At 39.9% G+C, this 24,737-nt stretch overlaps 1 protein-coding gene across 1 annotated transcript in view; it reads left to right on the forward strand.

The window, feature by feature from the left end:
* slc49a4 (solute carrier family 49 member 4) overlaps positions 1 to 23,454 on the forward strand; it is a 49,482-nt gene extending 26,028 nt beyond the window's left edge. The window contains exons 6-9 of the mRNA XM_078262416.1: positions 571 to 638; positions 7,873 to 8,000; positions 12,089 to 12,271; positions 21,578 to 23,454. Of these exons, the coding sequence (XP_078118542.1) occupies positions 571 to 638; positions 7,873 to 8,000; positions 12,089 to 12,271; positions 21,578 to 21,693 (495 nt within the window). The 3' untranslated portion in view covers positions 21,694 to 23,454. The remainder of the gene's footprint in view (positions 1 to 570; positions 639 to 7,872; positions 8,001 to 12,088; positions 12,272 to 21,577) is intronic.
* The last annotated feature ends 1,283 nt before the right edge of the window (positions 23,455 to 24,737 follow it).

Here is a 24,737-nt window from a genome sequence, read left to right on the forward strand (position 1 = left end):
AGGTCGATGCAGAGTATGATTAAGCAAAAAGCATCAGATCCTACTTAAGATTCTGCTCCCTTGCTGTCTCATACTCCATCTGGTTGGATTTGGTTGAATGTGAGTTATTGCCTTGGGGAGATTGATGGAAACCAAACACCTTCATTGGCACGCGGAGACATTCTCGCTTTGATGCCACACACTGATTGGTTTTGTGTGTGTGTGCACATGTGCTACACTTTACCTCATATTGATTCTGCTGCAGTCTTTTGGCCATAACGTCCTTTCTCTTGACTCTAAGGCCAAGTGTATGCGTTGGCCTTCTTCCGTGTAAATAAGTAAGGACAAAAATCTCACATACACACAAACCCACACAGCTGCTCTAATAGCACTGCTGCAGGGCAATTTACCAGACACACTGACTGACAGGCCTTGACAGACTTCAGACACTTAGTGCCTGCTCTCTGTCTAGCTTTGTCCTCACAGTCACAGACTGCATGTTGAACACTGAATAACCTTCTCTTCTCCTTTTTTTCTTGCTTTCTTCCACTCTACCCCCCCCCAACAATCTCCTGTTCTTTTCTAACACAGGTGGATGCAGGCTGGATTGGTTTCTGGTCGATTATTGGTGGATGTGTGTTTGGAGTGGCAATGGCCAGGTAAGCTACTGTATACCTAGCTGTTTTTTATTGTGTAACTTACTGTCACATGTCAGCATCATTGAATATGGATTTATAGTCAAAAGAAAATAGTAAGGTATGATTGTGCAAGCAAGTCCAGACTACTATAACGTGCATATCAGGACCACTCATGTGATTCAGATCCTCTCTACAGTATAATGAGCTTGTTAATTAACATCTCCCACAAACAAACTCCATTGACCTGGGATGACCTGCAGCATTCTCATCCATGATATTTTTGGACTTTCTCATTTTGTAGCTGTTGAATATGGTTTAAAGGGACTTTAAAAAGTGACATGAATGCAGTGCCACTCTTACCTGGTTCTAGATTTGTAAATTGCTTCCATCATCTCATATTTTATTCAATGTTTAAGTGAAAACAAAATGGCAATTTCATTTGATTATCAGGCTAATACCGCCCAGCTCAGTGACTACTCGATGGACCCGGTGAGACATCAAATTAGAAAATAAGCATTTACTGCAACCCCTTATTTACATTTGCAGAACTTCTTTGCAGCTGAATCTTACCGATGGTCAGAATACCAGACACAGTCACCACAATATTTAGGACAGTTAGAAACCTCCCCTGCTTGGGAAAACCTGTGGAAAAAGTGTTTAGATGACCTAATTTGACTCTTCAAGCATCTTAATAAGAAGTATTTGATCTAGCAAATGCTAAGTGCTTTCCGAGCTGGGGATCAGGACCCGCAAAAGGGTTGCAAGATAAATCTGAGGCAAGCGATGATTAATGGATAAGAAATAAGAACATGTACATTTCTGCTACCCAAAGTGAGTTTGGACTATTCTTTTAAAAATACTGAATAGTTTTACACCTTAGCATATGTAAGAATGGTTCACATTAAACACTATGAGACGTAAACATCACCCTTCAATTGAACTGTTCACAGCTCACAGACACTGACATTGCTTTGTTTTAAGGAGCCATAAGCCAAAAAAGCTAGGAACCACAATCATGTTTAGAAGAAGGTAAAGTAGATGAACTACTGTAACTTAAATAACTATGTTTTCAACTTTAAAATTGGTTGCATAGTTAAAATACAAAAAAGCAAAATAGCATGTGAACATGGAGATAACGCACAAGTCTTTTTCTTTTACAACTCCTCTGCAACTTTAATACAAACAGGGCATTAGTGATTAGTCGCCAACTATTTTGATAATCGATTAATTGGTTTGAGATAGGGCTGCAGTCAATCACGATTAATTGCACATTCTACCTCAATGACGATAAATGAACGATAATTAATCATGTTGTTCTAAATCTAATCTTTTTTTGAAGCCAAAATGTTTCCAGACGACGGACACTGCCTTTTTTTTTGGGCACAAGTTGCTCAGTTGACTCAGACTCGGTGTATGAGTTATCCTCCATTATGCTTTCCATGCGGCTGACTGGTCCGGGTGAAGTCACGTGACTATACACGCGGTAGAATGTTTTTAAGGAGAAAGTAGGCCTATCAACATGAATAAATTATCGAAATTATTGTCATGGGAAAAATACGTTAACAGCATCAGAATTCCGATTTTATTAAAAAAAATAAAAATAAATCACTGATTCTAGCTTTTTAAATGTAAATAATTTCTAGTTTCTTCATTCCTCTTCCAAAAAACACATTTGAGGATGTTGCCTTGGGCTTATGGAAACACGGATCGACATTTCTCACCGTTTTCTGACATTTTATAGATGAAACAACTAATCAATTTAATTGAGAAAATAATCCACCAAACAATCGACAATGAAAATAATTGTTAGTTTTGGCCCTGTTCTTTTGCAACATAACACAAAAAAACTGTTGTGAAAGAAGTGTCCTTTGATTGATAAAGCATGGAAAAAATCAATCCATGTTTTGTTTAATAGCCTTGGCTGTGCCTCTGATACCTCACAAACAAGATTAGAAACTAGTGCCTTTGAATATTCCTCACAGTGGAATAGCTCTGGTCACTTGGTATGCATACATGTTGTACTTCAGTATATCCCCCTGACTCTAGGAAATAATAATAATTTTTATTAATTAATTATTAATAAGCATTATTAATAATTATTTAATCTCATATAAAGGACAGTTGAGGGTTAAATTGAGGTGAAGGAGGGGGTCTACTCATCTACTCTCTTTTTAATATATGATCTGATCCAGTGACATGGTGATAGAGTGAGGGGTATAGATGCTAATGCAACAGCCACTTCACCTCCATTGATGGATAGGGAGCCACACCGCAAAAACAAAGTGTGGAGTCTGCAAAAGCAAGAGATTCATTCCTGCTCCGACCAACGTATGTTTATCGTAGAATGAGGCCCAATCAGCATTTCCAGGCAGGCCCACTGTCTTCTTAAAGCTGTAATCAGGGAAATGAGCCCATAACTCCTACTGTTAATCAATGAAGCTGTTTGCAGCATGAGATGAAAGTGTATGTAAACAGAGCTGTTGAATTATTGGTGTTGATTACATATACTCTAAGCCACTGGAGGGATTGATTAGTCTCTCTTTGTGCAACAGCTGATAGTTAAATGAAATTCCGCTTTAACAATTGGCCATATGTCATTTGCTTTCATTTATAACTGTTGAAATGTACTAAAGGTGGTTGGTAAGGTATGGGTATGAACTTGTCTTAGTCTCTGCCTTTGATTAGAGAAATGTTTTTGAAACGGCAGCAACAGACGAAATTCAACAGTATATTTAGTTTCTTCTTACTCTCCCTACTCTCTTATAACTAAATGCTGCTTCTTTCTGCTTTTTCCTTCTTTTTCAACAACTTTCTGCAATATGGAATCATTAGATACTTTCCCAGGAAAGCTTGTGGTAATGAACTGAGTAGATAGCAGTCTTGGTCCCTTGTCTCATCCACTAGTAGCCTTTTAAGATGTTAACGTCAAGATGTGACTTATTATTTGCCACTAGCTGTCCCTCTAGCTAACACAGTACTGCGCCAGTGCGAAGCACAGTTTGCCACAGGAGGCAGAAAATGGCCCCCTTTAAATGCTTTTTGTGCTGCAGGTGTTGCAGTTTCACATTTTAAGTGGCCTATACTCCTGCAAAGCTAAATGTCTTGGGGGATTAGCACTTGCCATTTGCCACAAAAAAACACTGGCTGCTTGCAAACATTATATTTCTGTGTCTTGCTGGTGGACAGTTGAATGGCAGGGAGCTTCATGCAGCAGGTTCAATTAGTGGTGGATGCTCCAAGGTGTGGCATTTGACAAAAACAATCTGAGCGCTGTTAATTTGTGTGGCTCAGACAGAAGCTGGTTGGACAACAGTCACACACTGCACGCTTTTCTTCACAGATTAAGGAGGATGAAAATAATAACTAACAAGCGTCCCTTTTTTATCTTCCAATTACAAGCCTCAGGAAAAGAGGGGGGTGAGGGAGGATGAGGTGGCAGATATTAGAACCAGGTTATTCTCCTTCATAAAGTCTGAGCCAGACAATACTCCAGGTTAATGAGATGAGATGGAGCAAACACAAATGAGTATCCGCCACTGCCTAATTTGTTTTTCCTGCAAACAGGGACAATCTGTAATTGCATGCTGGTCATCATATTATACTGTCTACACCTATTTGGTTATTTACTGCATGTCCCTCACTAAAAACGTAGACAGGCTCAATATATATTATCATACTGAAGATGATATTTCATCATTCCCCGCAGGCACTGCGAGAAGCAGAAAATGTAATCTGATTCTACATGACTTAAATGATGCTATCTTTATGGTCAGTAAATCCTGTTAGAGCAGTGTAAAAGATAGACTTTTAATTCTGCCATACCTCATGAGATGACTGACACAGCTCTGAATTACATTAATGGATGCATGCAAACCTTTAGTGTTTCCTCTTCAATATTATTCTGGATTCTTCTGGAACACCAAAACCAGTCAGGTGTTTTAATACTTTCCAACTTCCTTACTGTCCTAACCCAGCTCGTGGGACATGGCAAAAACTTGAACGGACACAGAATGCCAAATAGTTATTTATTATAACAAAATATTATAAATTAAAGAACACATTCAATTGTAAGGTGTGAAAGTCAGTGTCACTGTAGTTTTAACACTTATTACTAAAACAGTAACTCTTTTAATTACTTCAGAGGAATACGATATACACCAGGCTTTGATTACACAAGCATTACTAGTAGCATTGGCTGTTGGGTTTGGTGTTCGTAGAATTTGTCAACAGTAAGAAAGACACAATATATACAATATACAGTGGGGCAAAAAAGTATTTAGTCAGCCACCAATTGTGCAAGTTCTCCCACTTAAAAAGATGAGAGAGGCCTGTAATTTTTAACATAGGTACACATCAACCATGGGAGACAAAATGAGAAAAACAAATCCAGAAAATCACATTGTAGGATTTTTAATGAATTTATTTGCAAATTCCTCGGGAAAATAAGTATTTGGTCACCTACAAACAAGCAAGATTTCTGTGGCCTGGCTCTGTAACTTCTTCTTTAAGAGGCTCCTCTGTCCTCCACTCGTTACCTGTATTAATGGCACCTGTTTGAACTTGTTATCAGTATAAAAGACACCTGTCCACAACCTCAAACAGTCACACTCCAAACTCTATGGCCAAGACCAAAGAGCTGTCAAAGGACACCAGGAACAAAATTGTAGACCTGTACCAGGCTGGGAAGACTGAATCTGCAATAGGTAAGCAGCTTGGTGTGAAGAAATCAACTGTGGGAGAAATTATAAGAAAATGGAAGACATACAAGACCACTAATAATCTCCCTCGATCCGGGGCTCCACGCAAGATCTCACCCCGTGGGGTCAAAATGATCACAAGAACGGTGAGCAAAAATACCAGAACCACACAGGGGGACCTAGTGAATGACCTGCAGAGAGCTGGGACCAAAGTAACAAAGGCTACCATCAGTAACACACTACGCCGCCAGGGACTCAAATCCTGCAGTGCCAGATGTGTCCCCCTGCTTAAGCCAGTACATGTCCAGGCCCGTCTGGAGTTTGCTAGAGAGCATTTGGATGATCCAGAAGAGGATTGGGAGAATGTCATATGGTCAGATGAAACCAAAATAGAACTTTTTGGTAAAAACTCAACTCGTCGTGTTTGGAGGAGAAAGAATGCTGAGTTGCATCCAAAGAACCATACCTACTGTGAAGCATGGGGGTGGAAACATCATGCTTTGGGGCTGTTTTTCTGCAAAGGGACCAGGACGACTGATCCGTGTAAAGGAAAGAATGAACTGGGCCATGTATCGTGAGATTTTGAGTGAAAACCTCCTTCCATCAGGTCTTTCAGCATGACAATGATCCCAAACACAACGAAGGAGTGGCTTCGTAAGAATCATTTCAAGGTCCTGGAGTGGCCTAGCCAGTCTCCAGATCTCAACCCCATAGAAAATCTTTGGAGGGAGTTGAAAGTCTGTGTTGCCCAGCGACAGCCCCAAAACATCACTGCTCTAGAGGAGATCTGCATGGAGGAATGGGCCAAAATACCAGCAAAAGTGTGTGAAAACCTTGTGAAGACTTACAGAAAATGTTTGACCTCTGTCATTGCCAACAAAGGGTATATAACAAAGTATTGAGATTAACTTTTGTTATTGACCAAATACTTATTTTCCACCATAATTTGCAAATAAATTCATTAAAAATTCTACAATGTGATTTTTCTGGATTTTTTTTTCTCATTTTGTCTCTCATAGTTGAAGTGTACCTATGTTAAAAATTACAGGCCTCTCTCATCTTTTTAAGTGGGAGAGCTTGCACAATTGGTGGCTGACTAAATACTTGTTTGCCCCACCGTAGCTGACCTTAACCTTTAAAAACATGATGATAAGGTATTTATATTGCTATTAGTCAACTGTAAGCCAGTGGTTTTCAAACAAACTGTGTTCAGTTGTACTTGTTAAAATCAGACTGTGTCATGCACCTGACTTAACTTGTCAATTAGTGACCAAGCGCGTTATCAACTGGAATCAGCGACCATCAGTTAGTATAGGAAATAAGCTACTTATGGTGGTCCTGCTTAGAGGATCAGATTAGAATTGATGCAGAAAAGGAACCTGTGATCCTCTCCGCAAAGAGATGAGTGTTGGCTGGGTGAAGGCTGAGGATTTCATGCCTCTCTGGCACAGAGGGTAGTTGAAGGGTTGAGGGCAAAGAAACCAAACATGTTTGTGTGTAGTGGCAAGCGCTTGGCCGCCTAATTAGACTGTCTTTTCCAGTGCAACCAGCTCATTCTTTTAAACAGAAATATGACACCTTTGGATCTGTTTACTAGAAGGCCAACAACATTCATTATGTTATCCCAAGTTACCCTTAGCCTGCTCTAAATTCTCTCACAGTGATCTGGAGTCTAAAGGTAGGAATTCAGAATGATGTCCTGTGAACATGGGGGCAATGTATTGAGACTGTGACTGACTGTGCAGCTCATGAAATCCCAGGAGACATTGAGCTTGCCTAAAAATGCCAAGGCGGAACGTTCTGAGTGGAAATGTTCTCATTATCTGTCCAAAAGCATGATTTCCCTCATCCGCCGGCCCTCAGCATACTGACAGAACTTTACAACCTAGCTGAACTAATCAGCCATTTCCATTTCCACTTGTTTTTTGTGCTTCCATTAAGTTCATTCATCCCTCTTTTCTCAAACATTTTGTCTGAGCAACAAAACAAGAGTAATTAGTGTCTTTCTTTGCTACAGGCTTCTGTAGCTTCATCTAATCTTTCACATGAATGCATATGCATACCCAGAGGAGCAGAGAGGAGTTAATGAACTATGAGGGTTTAGAAAGGCCTACAAAGAGAAACCACAGGGCTCAAGAGAGAGAGTTTGGTGGCCTGTCTTCCACAATATATTAAAATGCGCATCTCAAGTCTGCCTGCTTAGCTGGTGAAACAAATTGAATCAACTCTTGGAGTAGTGTCTGTGCTTGTGTAATGACAAGTACAACTGATGCACCCAGAAACAAGTGGGAGAAGGAAATTATCTAGCCTTTCTCTGAAACAATGCGTGTCTCCGATAAAATATGATAACACAAGTCACAGACGAAGCAGACGTAGAAATTACATAGCTGCTCATTTATGAAGGATGCCTCTAGTTTCTGAAGTAGCTGTCTTTACTCACTTGAGTAATTTGTTTGCCTTTTGTCCTTGCGTATTTCAAGATCCTTATCTTTATGTGCTTTTTCCCTATGTTTTTATACAGTAAATTGATCTTTCTCCTTCTTCCCACCCACTCCCAGGTTTGCAGACTCCATTCGGGGGATGCTGAAGCTGATCCTGGTGCTGATGCTGGCAGGAGCCTCACTGTCCTCTACGTGGTTCACACTAACCTGTCTGAGCACGTTCACTCACCTCCCCTCCACTGCAGGTAGGTCCACAGCACATCACTGTCAAGGTGACATTGCATACAGGCAGTGCAGCTGTGACACTCTGATACAACCCAGAGCCAAAATGAATTCAGTAAGCAGTTCAGGGGTCTTTCTCAAGTTGATTAGCCAAATAAAGGACAATCCACTCTGAAGTATAAGGCCAGACCACAGGTGTGTTTTCTATGTTTTAAAGCTTAGTTCATACAGTCCATTGTGTATGTATTTGTACAGTGAAACACTGTGTTGTGTTGGCTCTGTATTTCAACCTGTTGGATTTGCGCACACACACACACACACACACACACACACACACACACACACACACACACACACACTAGTAAACAGTCATTTGCAGTCTATTACTGAAGTCTACAACCCACAGACATCAAGGCATCAATCGCAAGTTTGCTACGTTCAACAAGCTCTCTTAGCTTTTTTAGTTAAATAAATATGCTAAATTAACTCACAAAATGTCAAGAAAAGAAAAAAATCTCACACCTATTTTACTTATTAAACAGAAAAATACAACAGAACACATTCTGAATCCAAGTTTCTCTCTTTCACGGAACTAAGACCACCTTAATTCTATTGTTAACTCACCATAAAACACACTTTATTCAAACTTGACAGAAACTAAATAAAACTCCCCAAACCTGTCTTGGTTAGTCGTTCCACTGTTCCAACAATCACCAACTCTGTTTTGGTTGAAACAAAACCTTAATTCACAGAGTTAGATGAGAAAATGTGCCTACACACTATTTTTACCCACTGTTTCTCTCTGCCCATGCAGAGCAGCGGCTATCTCTGATGCTTCTGAGGCAGACTATTAAATTAGCAAAATAAAATGACAAAAACTGCCCCCAAAAAATAACCGTTGTGTGCTCCGAGCCGATTATATTCATCTAATCGCCCAACCCTATTGAGAACATTTCACTATTTGGGCCTTAAAACTCCATGGCCACCTTGTCTGTATTTTTAGGATCATTGACCTGCTGCATTGTCGTACAATTTGGGGGACTTTGTATACAGTGACATGTGTCACACACTGTTCACCCAGTATGGATGTTAACACCCTGAAAGCTTAAAGTCACCATTTAATCCATGTAGTTACTGTTTAATTGTAAGTGTTGGTGAACACAGCCAAAATGATAAATAAAGCCTTACTTTCCAAATGCTTACACACTGCAATGCATATTTGGTACATATTTAGCAGAACCAATCCAATGTTAGACGGTTAGTCGGTGATAAACCCATTTGGACATTAGTGGACGTAGCTGCCTTTTCCTAAGCCAAACCAATAAGCATACCAGTATGTTGTTCAAAGCCACCGATTCTAGCCATCATCATCCATCATCATTCTCCAGGCCCTGGCACTGCTAACTTTCTGTCTTGCGTCCTCATATCCCAGACACTGGCAGTCTGCAGCAGCCACGCTCCAACCTTGTTCATCCACCTGGCATATCATACAAGAGGGGTGTGTGATACTGCAACACAATCTGCCAAAACACCTCATTGTCCCACTATGGGACAGTCAGTAACACAAACACACACACACACACACACACACACACACACACCGATCAGTGTAATCTGCAGTTTCTGTAAACAAGAGACCAGTCGTTTGTTGAAAAACTTTTTGTCAATGGGATGCGTAGACTTTCTTGTGTGTTTCTGTTTTAGTGTGATCCTATCTAAAATCCTCCATCATCCATTTAATTTATACATTATTCAGAATTATACAAATATCATTTTTATAGTATATAAAATATAAGTATAAGGAATGAAAATATTCTGCAAATTACTCAATAATGACAATAATTATTTTCATCCCAAAATGTATAAATGTCGAGTCTTCGATTATAGTACGACCCCCAATATAATTTCTAGAAGAAAAAAAGCGTATTCTCTTCAGGCCAACAAGGTTCATCCCTCTCCTGCTGTGCTCCCATGTGTTCCCTTCCTTCAAGGGATCTCCTGTTGCCCTCTGGGAATTAGTGGCAGGTAACCTAATTCAATAACATGACAGGAAGAGTGCAGTGGTTTGAAGCACTCGTAAGTGTTTGATATCAGTGCTTCATTAGGGTTGAATAAAGACGAGCAGGGAAGAAGGCTTCTGGGTTCCCCGTCACAGGCAGGTGGGCAGGCGAGGGCCCTCAGAGGCACTGTGATTAAAGGGACGGGCAGGCTAATGGGGAGCTCATTTGGACCAATCTGCTATGATAAGGGAGATGGAGGGTGCCGTGATGCTCCAGAGGTGATGGCTTAATCTCATCACACATCCACTCTAATACACATTCACACATTTCACTTTAGGTCCCAGCCAAAGGACTGCAGCTGAGACCAGATCCTGAGCTGGCCAAACATACTGAACACTTTCTGATTGCTCTGCAGACATGAACACACACACACACACACACACACACACACACACACACACACACACAGTTGACAATGAAATAATAATAATAATACATTTTATTTATATAGTGCTTTTCATGGTACTCAAAGACACTTTACTTTCCTATTGTACCATTTTTTTTATTTTTTTATCGTTTTAACTGCTCTTTAATGTTTTATGTAAAGCATTTTGAATTGCCCTGTTGCTGAAATGTGCTATACAAATAAAGCTGCCTTGCCTTGCCTTTACAGTAAAAACCAGCACATATATCACATTAATACGGATAAGTAATAAAAGCAACACATAAAACAATAAAATCAGTAGCTATCAGGTGAAAAATGTAAGACTATTGTATGTGGAAAGCTAATCTGAAGAGGTGTGTTTTGATTAGTGTTTTGAATGTGTTCAGGTCAGTACAGTAACGGATGTGTATGGGTAGGGCGTTCCAGAGGGAGGGGGCTGCAATGGTGAAAGCTCTGTCACCCCAGGTACGGTGCGTGGTCCTGAGTGGTGGGGAGAGGACATTTGCATCAGAGGAGCAGAGGTTACAGCGGGGGTTGAGGCGGTGGAGCAGGTCTGTGACTTTATGTTGTCGCAATAAGCCTGTTACACAAACCTTCGCAAAAGTAGACTTCTGCAAGGTTCATTGTGGAAAATAGAATAACAGTCAGCACATCATGATTTTAAATTAAAAATTTGCAGTGCAGGATTATTATTTTTTTTTTTTTTCAATTCAACCAAGTAGTGCTCCTACATTAAAACTGAGGAGCGAATAAGACAAGCTTATTGCTAGTGAAGATGACTTTGAGGAAGGTCCCTCCAAAATTAAGTGTTATAAGTAAATCTTTAAAACTTTACCCTAGAACATGCCTGTCTGAAAAGAGAAGTTATGCATCCCCTTCAGTTAACTCAACACAATAGGTTGGATGCATTTTATCCTGTCAAAAGGTGTAATGTACAATTTTAAAGCTTGTCTGTAATTTATGTAACTTATTTATGAATTGTTAGTAATTTTTAATCATGAAATTAATGTTTTACGAAATCAACATGTTTAAAATGTGTTTTTATCTATTTGTTTTGCGTTGTTTGAGTCTAGAATAGAGGATTTTATATCCTGTACCAGAAAAAATTTCAATGAATTTCAATAAAGTAGGGCTGGGTATTAAACCTTGATGCTTTCTTGGTACCGACCAAAATGTGTCCATGGCTCTAAGTACCAAAAACTGCACGGAATGGTCAGATTCGTGACATGAACATGAAATAGAATAGAATCTAAACACCAGCCAGAAACGCACAGTTCAAACCTGACAAATTCAACATGGGACACTGCGGACCAGGGGAAGGCAATGGTAGAGTTGGGGGTGATGTGACATGTTGTTTTGGTTGCAAACTGGCAAAGTATTCCATCTGTACACCTACAGTATTTAGTTTTTTCTGGTACATTGTCACCTTAAGGGGTGGCATTCTAAATGAAATGTTTTTTTCAAGATAAGGGCTCTTCATAAATCTGTGCTGCTGAGAACAAATGGTACAATAGGAAGCTGTGGAAGGTGGCATAAATCACCACCACTGTTCCATAAACTTGTCCAGTATGCCACCATTTTTAAAAGATCGGCTCAGATGGGATCTATTACGTCACATTTCACAATGAATCCTAACTTATTGTTCTATTATTTTGCCCTTTTACAGCCATCCTGTACACTTCCTGCATCCTGGTGGGCATTTTCATTAACAGCAGCGTGCCAATATTCTTCGAACTCTTCATCGAGACCGTGTACCCGGTCCCTGAAGGCATCACCTGTGGAGTGGTCACTTTCCTGGGGAACCTGGTCACCGGTCTCCTCCTCTTCTTTCTCACTTTTTACTGTACAGGTAAGACAGGAATACCTCTTGTGTACAAATTGGGAAACAATATGACGGAATCCCTCTTGCTGTAGTACTCTTTTAAAATATAAATGCATCTGTTCGTTCAGTTTCTGTTCTCACTAGTGCCTATTTAGTGTCATGAGGTTAGGTAACACCACTTAGATATTTATTTGTATTTCCTATTATTGTCAGTGAAAAAGCCTAAACTCTCTGAAGTTTTTGCTCCATGCAGAAGCTTTTTGTCCCTCTCCAGGTTTCTCCTACCTCCCAAAAGCCACAGGCTCTATTGTTATCAAAAATACAATTCAAGTCCCTGCAGATGCTGCCGATAGAAGGCGGATGGCGGGAAAATGAGGTTACAATGCAATTGACGCAATCGGCACAAAGAAAAACTCCCTATCGTATTTTAGCCTCAGATTTATCTTTGAGTTGGCTGCATGGCAAAGTTTGCTATAATGATTAAGGCCCACAGCAGAGAGGACCGCATGTCATCTGCTTCTCCTCTACCAAAGTAAACCGAGCTCAATCATTCATGTACTGTAAGTGCCTGTGTGTGCTAGTGCTTTTTATGTGTACATGGGTGTATGTTGGTGTGTACTCAGGACCATGCTCCATGAATCCAGCTCCAGCCTGTCTTCGGTTTCATTAACCTTCCTCGTAATCTTGGCTACATCACAGCACATATATATATATATATATATATATATATATATATATATATATATATATATTATATATATATATATATATATATATATATATATAGTATAATATTCATAAGCTTCATCCTCCTCCTCTGCCAAGTCCTTCTGATTGCTGTGTGGCTACTGACAGCTCCTGCCTGTCAACTGTATCTTGAGCCTGCCTTCTGGATTGTCTTGCCAGTGCAGGTGGATGTTATTATTGTCTGACCTGAACAACCGTCGGGCCCAGAGGCCCTCAGGGCCTGCTAACAAGCATGACAGCCAGGGCACAAAACCCACTTGTCTTGTCGAAAACAGCAGGTCTTAAACACTTACATGACACATAAAAATAGGAAGATTTAAAGGCGACAACTAAGGATTCTTTTTTCAATTAATAATTTGACCCAGGAAATGTGAAAAAGGTCCATCAAAAGTTCCCCGAGCCCAAGTAAATGACTTATTTGTTCGACCAACACCAACAAATTGATTAACAAATTGATAAATTGTTTTGGCATTTTATTGTTACCTTCGCCAAGGAGGTTATGTTTTTGTTTGGTTTGTGTGTTTATTTGTTTTTGTTTGATTTCGAAAAAACTACCAGGCCGATTTTAATTAAACTTGGTGGAAGAATGTAGAAGTGGTAGCAGTGGCATTTCCTGCCAAGGTGGCTTGTAAAGAAGTGACCTGCAACTGCCAGAACAGATATTTGGCAGTTCATTACTATCAATCCACAGCAAAATGGTCATTCAAGAAAGTCATATCTTATTTTAGGATTATAACATTTTTCACAGATAATTATGTAACAAATCTTATTTTCTTGGCAAGACAAACCACACCACAACATTAAATACGGTTTTGTACATTTACATATTTTTTTTTACATTTAGATTGTTGTTGGTTTGGTCAAAGGCAAAGTAAGCAGGAGAGTTATATTTAAATCTTGTTACACTGTTGGACAGATTGGTGCACTAGTATTAGAACTATATATATATATATATATATATATATATATATATATATATATATATATATATATATATATATATATAAATAAAAGAGAGAGAGAGATATATATTAATAGCAGTGGGTATAATGGTTTTAGTTTTCACATTAAAAGGAACAGTAGCTGAGGGACAACTCAAACTATTTGAAAATGATGATCCAGATGACAAGTAATGTATTTTTAAATGTACAGTACATCAGTATGGTGATAAATTATAGATAAGACAGCGATATATACCAGGTGTGGATAGAGCAGCTGCAAGTGAACACACACACACACACACACACACACACACACACACATACACTCTCACTCAATGATGTATCCTCTGCTTGACACTTCTCTCTCCCGTGCTGAATGATGGACTGCTGTGTGTGTGTGTGTGTGTGTGTGTGTGTGTGTTTTACTATATTCGTGGGGTCCAAAAACCAGGGAATACAGTATACTTGTGGGGCCCAAAATGCTGGACCCCACAAGGTTAAAGGGCTGTTTGAGGGTTAAGACTTGGTTTTAGGATTAGAGTTAGAATTAGGTTATGGTTAGGGTGAGGGTAAGGGTTAAGGTTAGACATTTAGTTGTGATGGTTAGGGTAAGGGGTTAGGGAATGCATTATGTCAATGACGGGTCCCCACAAAGGTAGTGAAATGTGTGTGTGTATGTGTGTGCTTGTTTTACTATATTCATGTGGTCCAAAAACCGGGGAATACAGTATACACAAGTAAGGTTAGACATTTAGTTGTGGGTTAAGGTTAGGCATTTAGTGGTGATGGTTAAGGTTAGGGTAAAGGGCTAGGGAATGCATTATGTCAATGACGGGTCCCCCCAAAGATAGTGAAACAAACGTGTGTGTGCGTAAAGTGCGATGTGCTGAGCTGGATCCTGACAAGTTCCCTGTGACAGCCGGAGAGAAGATCAAGCTGAGATGATTGAGGCTTTTGCTGTTCTTTTCCTTATTTCCCACCCTGAAGTCATCTTAAATAGCATGATGCATTTAAGCTTTATTGTCAGAAAGTTCACACTGTTACAGGCATTGTAATGTGAGCTTGCAGATAACTACCTCAGTGGTGGATTGCCACCAACTGTCTACCTGCACAGAGTATCTGTAGGTACCAAGTTGTTGAAGTCTACTGTTCCTGCCATATTGGCAGGTAACCAACCACTGTTTGCAGGTTAGATCTGTCAGAGAGGTGTGATACAGCAGTGTAAAATGGATATCATGATATGAGGTACAGTATCCTTTTGGTTATCATAATAGCAAGATATATTTTAGGGATAAATCTGGTCTATATTTTTCTTATTGTCAGCAAAACCAACAATGTGTTAGTCAGTCTCGAAGGGCTGAGAGTGAACCTGGAGGGATTTGAGTGGAGTAGTTTAGCTTAGTTTTAGTTGTCACAGCAAAAAGGACAGTAGCTGTGGGACAACTCAAACTGTTAGAAAATTGTGATCCAGATGACAAGCATTGTATTTTGAATTCTCTGAAGCAGTAGTATGTCAGTCTGGTGATAAATCATAGATAAGACAGCGATATATACCAGGTGTAGATAGACAGAGCTTTGGGTAGATGAAGCAGCTGCAAGTGAACACGCACACGCACACAACGCTTTTCAACATCCCTACGCTGTGTGTGGATCTTAGTTTCAAGCCAAAAATTACATTTGATTTTATAAACTTCTTGAAAAAATTCATTCCTACCTTTCATTTTTCAAAAGGATCGGCAATTTCCTGGAAGAGCTGTAGCACTTTACTTTCTAACCAACACACTAATCACAGGGCTGGTGGATTGATCACTGGGTGCTCCTGTCAACATGTCGAGGTGTCCTCAGGCAAGACACGCCATGCATGGCAGCTCGGTCGCCATCAGTTTGCGATTGTGTGTGAATGAGAGGCAAAATTGTAAAGCGCTTTGTCTGTTATGGTAGGAAAGTGCTATTTAAGTGCAGTCAATTTACCAATCAGCCAATAGTAGCTCGCCATAGATATGTGTCTGTGTATATGTCACTTGATTTGTATTTTATTTTTTAAATGCAGTACAGGAATGCTACCGTTATTACCGTTACCGTTTTTAGATCCTTTTTGTTACTTTTTTCTCCTTAGCATTTCTATGTAGCACTTAAATAAAGTGCGTTACACATTAAATATATTATTATTGTGTCACCATTACGTGTCCATCAGAGCACCAACAAGTATATTTGTCATCTGTGTAATTGCCCCCTTAGTGCATATCTTTGGTATTTTTAATTTTTTTATATCCAAATTCATCAAACAACGTTTTTATGTTTGAAATAACGAATATCGACTGATGTATTGTTGTCAGATGTTTATTTAACTCTCAAAGATCAATATCAATAATCTGCCCCAAACATCCAGTTTTGTGCTGTAATCCTCACACTCAATATACAGTATATTGATTATTCAAGATACATTTAAGTTTCTCAGTATCGCCCAGTGATAATTATTACCTGTTATTATATATGGTCTATTTTCAAGACAGTGTATGTATCGCTGTCATGGTATGAAATAACATGTACTGTGTTAGAAGACAGATTTTACCCACATCTACTCTGCATCTACTCTTAACCTGGATGTTAAAACACTGAAAAGTGCATAGAGATCAGCTGTGTTCTGTTCTCTTGAAGAGATCACTCCTGTAAAGATGAATTTGATTATTATGTAAATTCCCTTTAGAGGTATTTTAGCGGGCGTTCTCATTACTCTAATTTCCTCTCTGTAGTCCCGTAATGGATGTAGCAAATAATATGCAGACTTCAAAACTGATGAATTCTGCATGAGCCTCTTCTTTTCGAAACCCTTCCACCTTCTGCTATTGAAAATTGGCAGCCCTTCCTTTTAAAGATTTCCATTCATTTCCAGTTTACAGTTCATTTTAGGGTTTTCCTTTTGGCTGCCCACTGCCTCATTATGCATTCTGAATTATGGTTCCCTTTCCCTGCGAGCGGAGAGGCGTTTATGAATTTACCTCATGTCCATTTTAACATCCATGAGAGGCTGGTCTTGGTTCAGTGAGCACTCCATGGCCTCTTGACTCTGGTGTCCTGCTTTAAGCCCCAAAGTCTCTGAACCATGTGACTCAGAAACATGAATGAAACCACCAGGCAATATATCTGCGCCTGTCACTCTTTTTTTTTTTTTGATTTAATCTGCTGTGTGTGTGTTTTGGGTCAGGCAGAATACAAAGCAGCAGAGAGGTATTGTGGAGCAAAAGAACCTCAAAGGTTTTGTAGAGGAAGAAGAAGATGAGGAGGGAGGGGAGGGGTAGCGTTGAGTTTCCGTTCAGCTGTGAGTAGTTAGTCTCCTGCATAGGGGGAATTTGGGATTATTCAGCACAGAGAAATAATTGCCGCAGTTCTTTAGTCCCAAGAAGTTTTTTTTCCCTTTCTGCTAAACTTTTCATTCTCGTCAAAGTGAAAATGCCTTTTACAGACTAACTTTTTCAACCCACCGTAATGACTGTGGAGGTGTTTAAAATAATAAAACAGCCTTTCTTTGTTGAGCTCAGTTACTCCTGAGAGAATATAAGCCTTTTAAGACTTTTTTTGTTTTTGAGACAGATTTGAATCATGATTGAGAAGAGTACACGCATACTTTGGCAGTCAGTATGGATGATCTGGCTTCTATACTGTAGGTTGATAATATTCCGCATGCAGGATGATGAATGATCTCGTTCTTTACACAAAGCTCATCTATGTATCCCCAGTTCTCTTGAAGTGCTCATATTATGCTAATTTTCAGGTTCATAATTGTATTTAGAGGTTATATCAGAATAGGTTTACATGGTTTAATTTTCAAAAAACGTCATCTTTTTGTTGTACTGCACATTGCTGCAGCTCCTCTTTTCACCCGGTGTGTTGAGCTCTCTGTTTTAGCTACAGAGTGAGACATCTCACTTCTGTACCATCTTTGTTGGAAGTTGCACATGCGCAGTAGCTAGGTAAGGACTACAAGCCAGTCAAAAGAGTATGAGGGCGTGCCACGCTAGCAGCTAGGCGAGCATTATAACGTGTGTTACAAAGTGACGCATGTTCGTCACGGAAGTAAAGGCTGGACTACAATAGAGCTGTTTGGAGCAGTTTGTGAACAGTGTTTTCTGTTGGAGATGGTAAGTCCCTTTGGGGTGGACTTTGGGCTTTTTCACTTTGTAAACCGATTACATGCACAAAACAGATATATAACACAATAAAGAAAAGGGGAAAAGCCAAAAAGCATAATATGAGCACTTTAAGCAAAGCCTGCAGCCATAACGGAGAACTGAGCCACATTCATTATAATGTTGCAAATGACCTCAATTAAAACTGATTAAGGCCACAAGATGCCTGTCGGTCCATTTCATGTCTTTATCTGAGGCACAAATGTGCTGATGGTGGCAGCTACAGTAATAGGCTGTTAATATGATGAACTGTCCCACGTTTGCGCTGACGTCTTCTGAATGTGATCATTTCGTCACAATGAATCCGTCGTAGTTACTGGCAGCGGTTCTCAGTTGAATTGTAGTTTGTGGCTGATGTCCAGTTGTAATGGTTCAGTTACTTAGCAGGTTGAATCGCTCGACATTCTCCGCCATCATCGCAAACTCCTACCTTGTTCTATTTTTATAACTATATCCTTTACTATTTTATTACTATCTGAATACTACCTAATTGTTTGCATTTTTTGATGATGTACAGCAACAGACACCATCTTATCAACTGGAATAACCTATAGAAGTTTGGAAGTTTTAGTTACAGATTGATAGTTGACTACAACATATGAAACTACAAAGCTGTTCATTCATTTTCAAAATTTGTTGCGGTTGCCATAGCGCCACCATCAGGACCACTATGCAAAAAATAGTTAAGATGGGGCGCCTGGGTAGCTCACCTGGTTGACCATAGCGACCACAGCAGCCGCGTTTTCGATTCTGACCTGGCACCCTTTGCTGCATGCCGTTCCCATTCTCTCTCCCCTCTTCTGTCTTAAGCTGTCCTGTCACATAAAGGCCTAAAAATGCCCAAAAAATAATGGTAAAACAAAAATAGGTAAGATAGAAGGAAAGGAAGGACAAAACAGAGAATGAAGAAAATTCAGTAAAATATAAGTCTACTAACTCCCTACCCCCTTCCTCTTCAGCAACTTAATTACCAGCCATTTAGATAACTCTGCAAAGTGCTTCAACAATCAGTATTAAATCAGTAGCCTAATCATCATCGCATGACAGACACAAATAATTGATCAAAAGTAAAAAAGTTTAGGAAAATAATGAGAAAGGATTTAAAAGATTCTAGTGATTTTATTAGTCTAAGCTTCAGTTGTCCAGTCACCTTTAGTGCTCTGAGTTTCCAATATGAATATGTGGCTGCCCACTCTATTATAGTAAGTTATTAGTTTTAGCAACACAACTCTCAACTCAACTATGTCTGTCCTTTAAACAGTGATCATTCAAATCTGATTATCAACCTTAAAGCAAACTGCTGAACTAATGAGCCTCCAGAAACCAGTGACTTCTCTCTTCTTTCCTTCCTTTTATCTCATTTGCTCTAATCTTCTTTCTTCATTCCCTTTCCTCCTCCTCCTCCTCAGTTCCCCTCCTGTCTGCGTACTGTTCAGACAAACGTTTCACTGTTCCCTCCAAACTTGGCTTCAGTAGTGTCCTTAGAGATCAGAGGAGCAATTGAGCTGCTTGCCTATTTTTATCACATCACCTGATTTGAATTACTACAATTACCAAGCTCCCCATTAGCATTCATGTAAGGCTGCGCCCCCAAACACAGACACACACACACACACAGACTGTGTGCCTGCAACTTTAAATGGACAAGACTTTAACAGGCGCACACGGAGAAGACGGCAGGTCAGATAAACACAACTCCATTAACCCGCCTCCACACCGGGTCTCCTGCTGTCCAGCTCATACACTTTTGATTAATGAGGCTGCTTCAGGAGTCTTAACACCTTACTGCAAACCAATCCCTAACCCCCCCATCTTTTCAAGCCCCTTCTCCACTTCTCTTTTGCCTCGATTTATTCTTTGCTTTCATCTTCACACATCTCTTACCCCTCATTCTTTCTCCTCGTGCAAGCGCCGAAGGATCGAGCACACAAAGATTTTTGCCAAAGCTCACGTTTTACCACAAAGAGGCAGCGGCGTACTGTCCAAGCACCAGTCTCTTCACGCATTGATCAGCTACTCTTTTCAGGCCAGGGCAGCTAATTGACGATATTATTAAAAAGCTGGGTGATTGGAATCACAGTGGAGCCGTTGTGAGTTGAGACACATTGTACTTCCCATCTGCCCTCCAGATTCAGCATTATTGCAGGCAGCCAGAGCACCTCTCCTGTGGTTAATGTAGCTTAAACAGAGCTGAGAAAATATAACACCTCATTCTGAACCATGTTTAGGTTCAAGTGTCGGTCAATGGTAATGGGGAACACTGCCAGTATCATTGACTTATTCAGAATCATTATGTTCAGCTCAGGAAGCTGTTCTTATTTCTTATATGGAATGTCAGGAATTCCTATTGATTAGCCATTAGTCCTATATGATACTCATGAATTATTCAATGTCACTTCATACTAACTCAGGGTTTCTGGATGTACGTAGATGATTCATATTTCATTATGAAGGAATACATGGTCAATAATGTTGCCTATTACTTAGGCAGGGTTCAACTCTGGTTCTTGTTAAGAACAGAGCCAGTATAATCTCCTTTTCTAAGTGATAGTACATGCATGCATCCACAATGATTTCACTGCCATGTTTTGTAAAATCTCGTAATTGAGCCATTGAGGGTGCATCTGATTTTCACATCTGATTGTCGCATCTTTGAGCCCTTTGTTTTGTGATGGATCGGTCACATCCTTTCATTTAAATAGAATTGAGCATCTAGCTAACAGAGAGGAAATGCAATGACCTTCTGTGTGTGAGCAAGGAGAATGGAATCATCTGGAACTGAGAATAAATGCAATTGTAGGAGAAGGCATAATCTTGCAGCCATAAGTCTTGGAAATGGTGTCCAAGATCATGGTATAGAAGCCAGATCATCCATACTGACTGCCAAGAGGATGACCAGAAAGGAGGTGTCCATGTACTTTTGGCCATTTCTTGTATATTTATATTTGTAAGGAAATAGACAATTTGAGGAAGACAAAGGTGGAAAAGATGAGAAAAAAGGGAAACAAATACACAGTTAATAGATATGTATCCAAAGTGGAAGGTCAAAAAGTCATTTTGAGTGAATCATCTACTTGCCTGCCCACCCAATGTATCACATTCTGGATATGAGCTGAAGCAGACTGCTTACAATCTAACCCAACCATCTCTCTCTCTCTCTCTCTTTCTTTCTTTCTCTCTTTCTTTCTTTCTTTCTTTCTCTCTTTCTTTCTTTCTTTCTTTCTCTCTTTCTTTCTTTCTCTCTCTCTCTCTCTCTCTCTCTCTCTCTCTCTCTCTCTCTCTCTCTCTCTCTCTCTCTCTCTCTCTCTCTCTCTCTCTCTCTCTCTCTCTCTCTCTCTCTCTCTCTCTCTCTCTTTCTCTCTCTCTCTCTCTCTTTCTCTCTCTCTCTCTCTCTCTTTCTTTCTTTCTTTCTTTCTTTCTTTCTTTCTTTCTTTCTTTCTTTCTTTCTTTCTTTCCAGATCTATCGTGGTTAAACTGGTGTCTAACCGGCTCCTGTCTCTTCAGCCTGGTCCTCATCCTCTTCTTCAGGGAGTCTTATGACCGCCTCTACCTGGATGTCTTTGTCTCTGTGTGACATTGCTGAGGACAACAAATCCCCAAAACAACTTAACAATAAAGAACTGAATAATTATTCTTGCACAAAGAGGAGGAGAAAAAAGGAGACGAAGGGAAAGTGGAAAGCCCACACTCTTTTATAACTGAAGATTTTAGGATGTAAATGTATATATTGGTAACAGTGGTGATGGATTGCTGTTGTATGGCTGCAGACGAGAACCACGAAGTGATTCTACACCAATGTTTACTCTTTATACGTGATCGACTCAATGCCATATGACTGTTTAACACATCATTAACTGTTTTTATTTGTCAGTCTATTTGTTTGTATGTAAACAAACGTATGTGAACGGTTTAATTTTCTTAACCAGGCACAGCATGACGGACTGTTAGTAGTTGTTTACAGATAATGTACAATTTAAAGTTGCCCCCCCCTTGTGGCCACTCTGTTCACCTTCCTTGATCGTGGCTCAAGTAACTGGACACTGACTCAAAGCTTCTGAGTCCAGTTCAGCATCAACTGTCTGCCCCTAACGTGGAATGAAAGGGTCATAAGCTTCATCAGCCAATCAGCAGGCCTGGCTGTGCCGAGTCGGGGCTAAACGGGGGACCTGGTGTTTTAGTGCTGCTCCAAACTGCAGGATGGGACTCGCTGGGGAAGCTTAACTGTCCTGATGCCGTTAAGTGACCTGTGATACTGTCATTGAGAGGCAGGTACTTATTATGTTTTATCGCCCCCTCAAGACGAATATTATGCAAAAATTATCTACGACTGAATGGCGGCCAGAGACGTGGGCTGGAATTGGAGAAACCTGCACTTTTTCCCCCACAACGTGGAAGAAGCTGAGTCATCTGAACTGTTACACCTTCACATTTCAGAAGTTGTTCAGACTATTAATAGGTAATTGTGTCAGTTTCTGCTTTTTAATCTAACCCCATTATGTTAATTAGCTTTTTACAGGTTTTTTAAATGTGTTTTCCTCAGTAGCCTGCCAGTAATTATTGAAAATGTCTCAACACTAACACAGTTCACACCCAGTTTCACTGAAACAGGATGTTTGGTGCTGATTTCAGCCACAGCTGAGGCACACTATGGGAGATTATTTTATCATTCAGACATGAGGATTACGCTGCGCTGTAATTGCCAAGCTGCTCCTCCTCCAAAGCACCAGCAGGTGTCTGCGCCAACTGAGAGTCGACTGACGAAAAAACCCGAAGGGAAAAAAAAAGAAAGTTGCCATTTTCTTGGATTCCTTGACTGATTAAACTGGAGCTGTAACAAAAAACCAGCACAACATCTGGAGGGACACAACCACAAGGAAACACATCATTGTAAATGAAAAACACCTGTCACTTACGGACAAAGTTTTTGTCTAACTTTTCCATGACTTCTCTTAGTGTCTTTGTCTTGCACAGCAGCTATAAGACGTGTTTTAATGTGTTTTCCTCCGGGGTTCGAGAAGCCTCTCTCATGTGTTTCGTGGTGTTTTTTCTGTTGTTTTTTTACTCTCCTTGTACAGAAAAGGTTATCTTTTACCTTTTGACATGTTGCCTTAATTGCCCAGTGCTGTGCGTTCAGCCTCCCTCTCTTCCACACTGTGACTATTTTATCTGTATATATTGTTAAAGGTCATGTTCTTCTGTCCTGCAGCACACACTCTGTGGTTTCCCGAGCTTTGGGTTATAAAAATCCTTGTTTTGTGGAAAGGAAAAAGAAAAATGTGACAATTGAATATTTCCAGCACCTTATTAAAATAAAAATGCCAAGATTAAGACTGTTGTTGTTCTCCTGTTGTTAATAGGGTTATGAAGGTTATTACATTACAGCTGTTTGGGGTGCACTGAACAACACAGATTGCTGTTGAGTTCATTTGTGTTTTTTTTTTTTTTTTAGTACAGATCCGACACAATAGAAGGTGTTTCAGTGTCAAAAACATACACAGAGTGCAATTACGGTACTATTTTGCTTTACTACTACTAGTACAGTATATAAACAACAACATCAGAAAACATGAATAACTTAGTGCAGTGGTAAGTAATTGAACGTCGGTCTGTCTCATTTTAGAGCTGTCAGATCATTTTAGATCGATGGAAGGTTCCATTCTTGAGTTGTGTTTTTTTTTTGTTTACATTTGGACCACAGACAGTTCCTTAAGGAGCAGATTACATCATGCTCTGGTGGGGCCTGAACTCATTTGCTGTGTTATTTTGGCAGCACAGTAATGTTCTCGCACATTGTCCCAATGCAGGAATGCTCTCAGGGGACACCTGTATTCTTGGAAATCTCTTAGTTTCCTACTTTCCACTTTTTGGAACACAAAACAGGATGAACATGCATGACCTATAGGCATGATGTCACTGTTATTTAACCGTCCATTAAATGCCTGCATGAATAGTCCCCTCCCCCTGGTGTCCCAGCTGGAGATGAGCTCATGCTCTGTTGCTGGCGAGAAACAAAAGTCTCTGGGGCGGGTCTGCGTGCAACAGACTGTTAAAGTCTTCAGTCTTTTTCCAATTAGCATCAGTGGCTGTGTGTGTGAACTAAAAGATGCTGAGAGTAATTTCACTTCATCTACAAAATTATTCTGTGCATGATCCTTTGAACTGGTGCCATTTAAGCTGGCAGGAACTCATGACCTAAGCCTTTTGTCAGGAATCAAATTCACAAATTACATGAAAAATAACTGGTAGAAATGAATCTGGCCCTGCAAAAGATCAGAATGGATGGTTTTAGGTTGGGTGTGCCTCAAATTATTGCATGACATTTGGAAAACCAGGCCTGCGGGGATGTGAAATGAATCCACTGTTGGTTTATAGTGATCTGTTTGGTTTTAGAGGAGCTGTCACGTGCATTCATTACAAATCCTGCAGTGAAAAGAACCGTGCTTTGTTTTGGCTTTTCAGTTTATTGACACAGTTTCAGCTTTTTCCTTTTCTCTTCCAGCCTCTGTCCCCTGTGTTCTCTGTACACTGCGATAAAAACAAAATATCAGAAATATAATATATAAATTAACAGGAAAAGGCTAATCCTGCACATAAATTAACAATGTAAACCTGCCAAAA

Source organism: Sander vitreus, chromosome 11 (assembly GCF_031162955.1).
Source record: "Sander vitreus isolate 19-12246 chromosome 11, sanVit1, whole genome shotgun sequence".
Taxonomy (NCBI): Eukaryota; Metazoa; Chordata; class Actinopteri; order Perciformes; family Percidae; genus Sander; species Sander vitreus.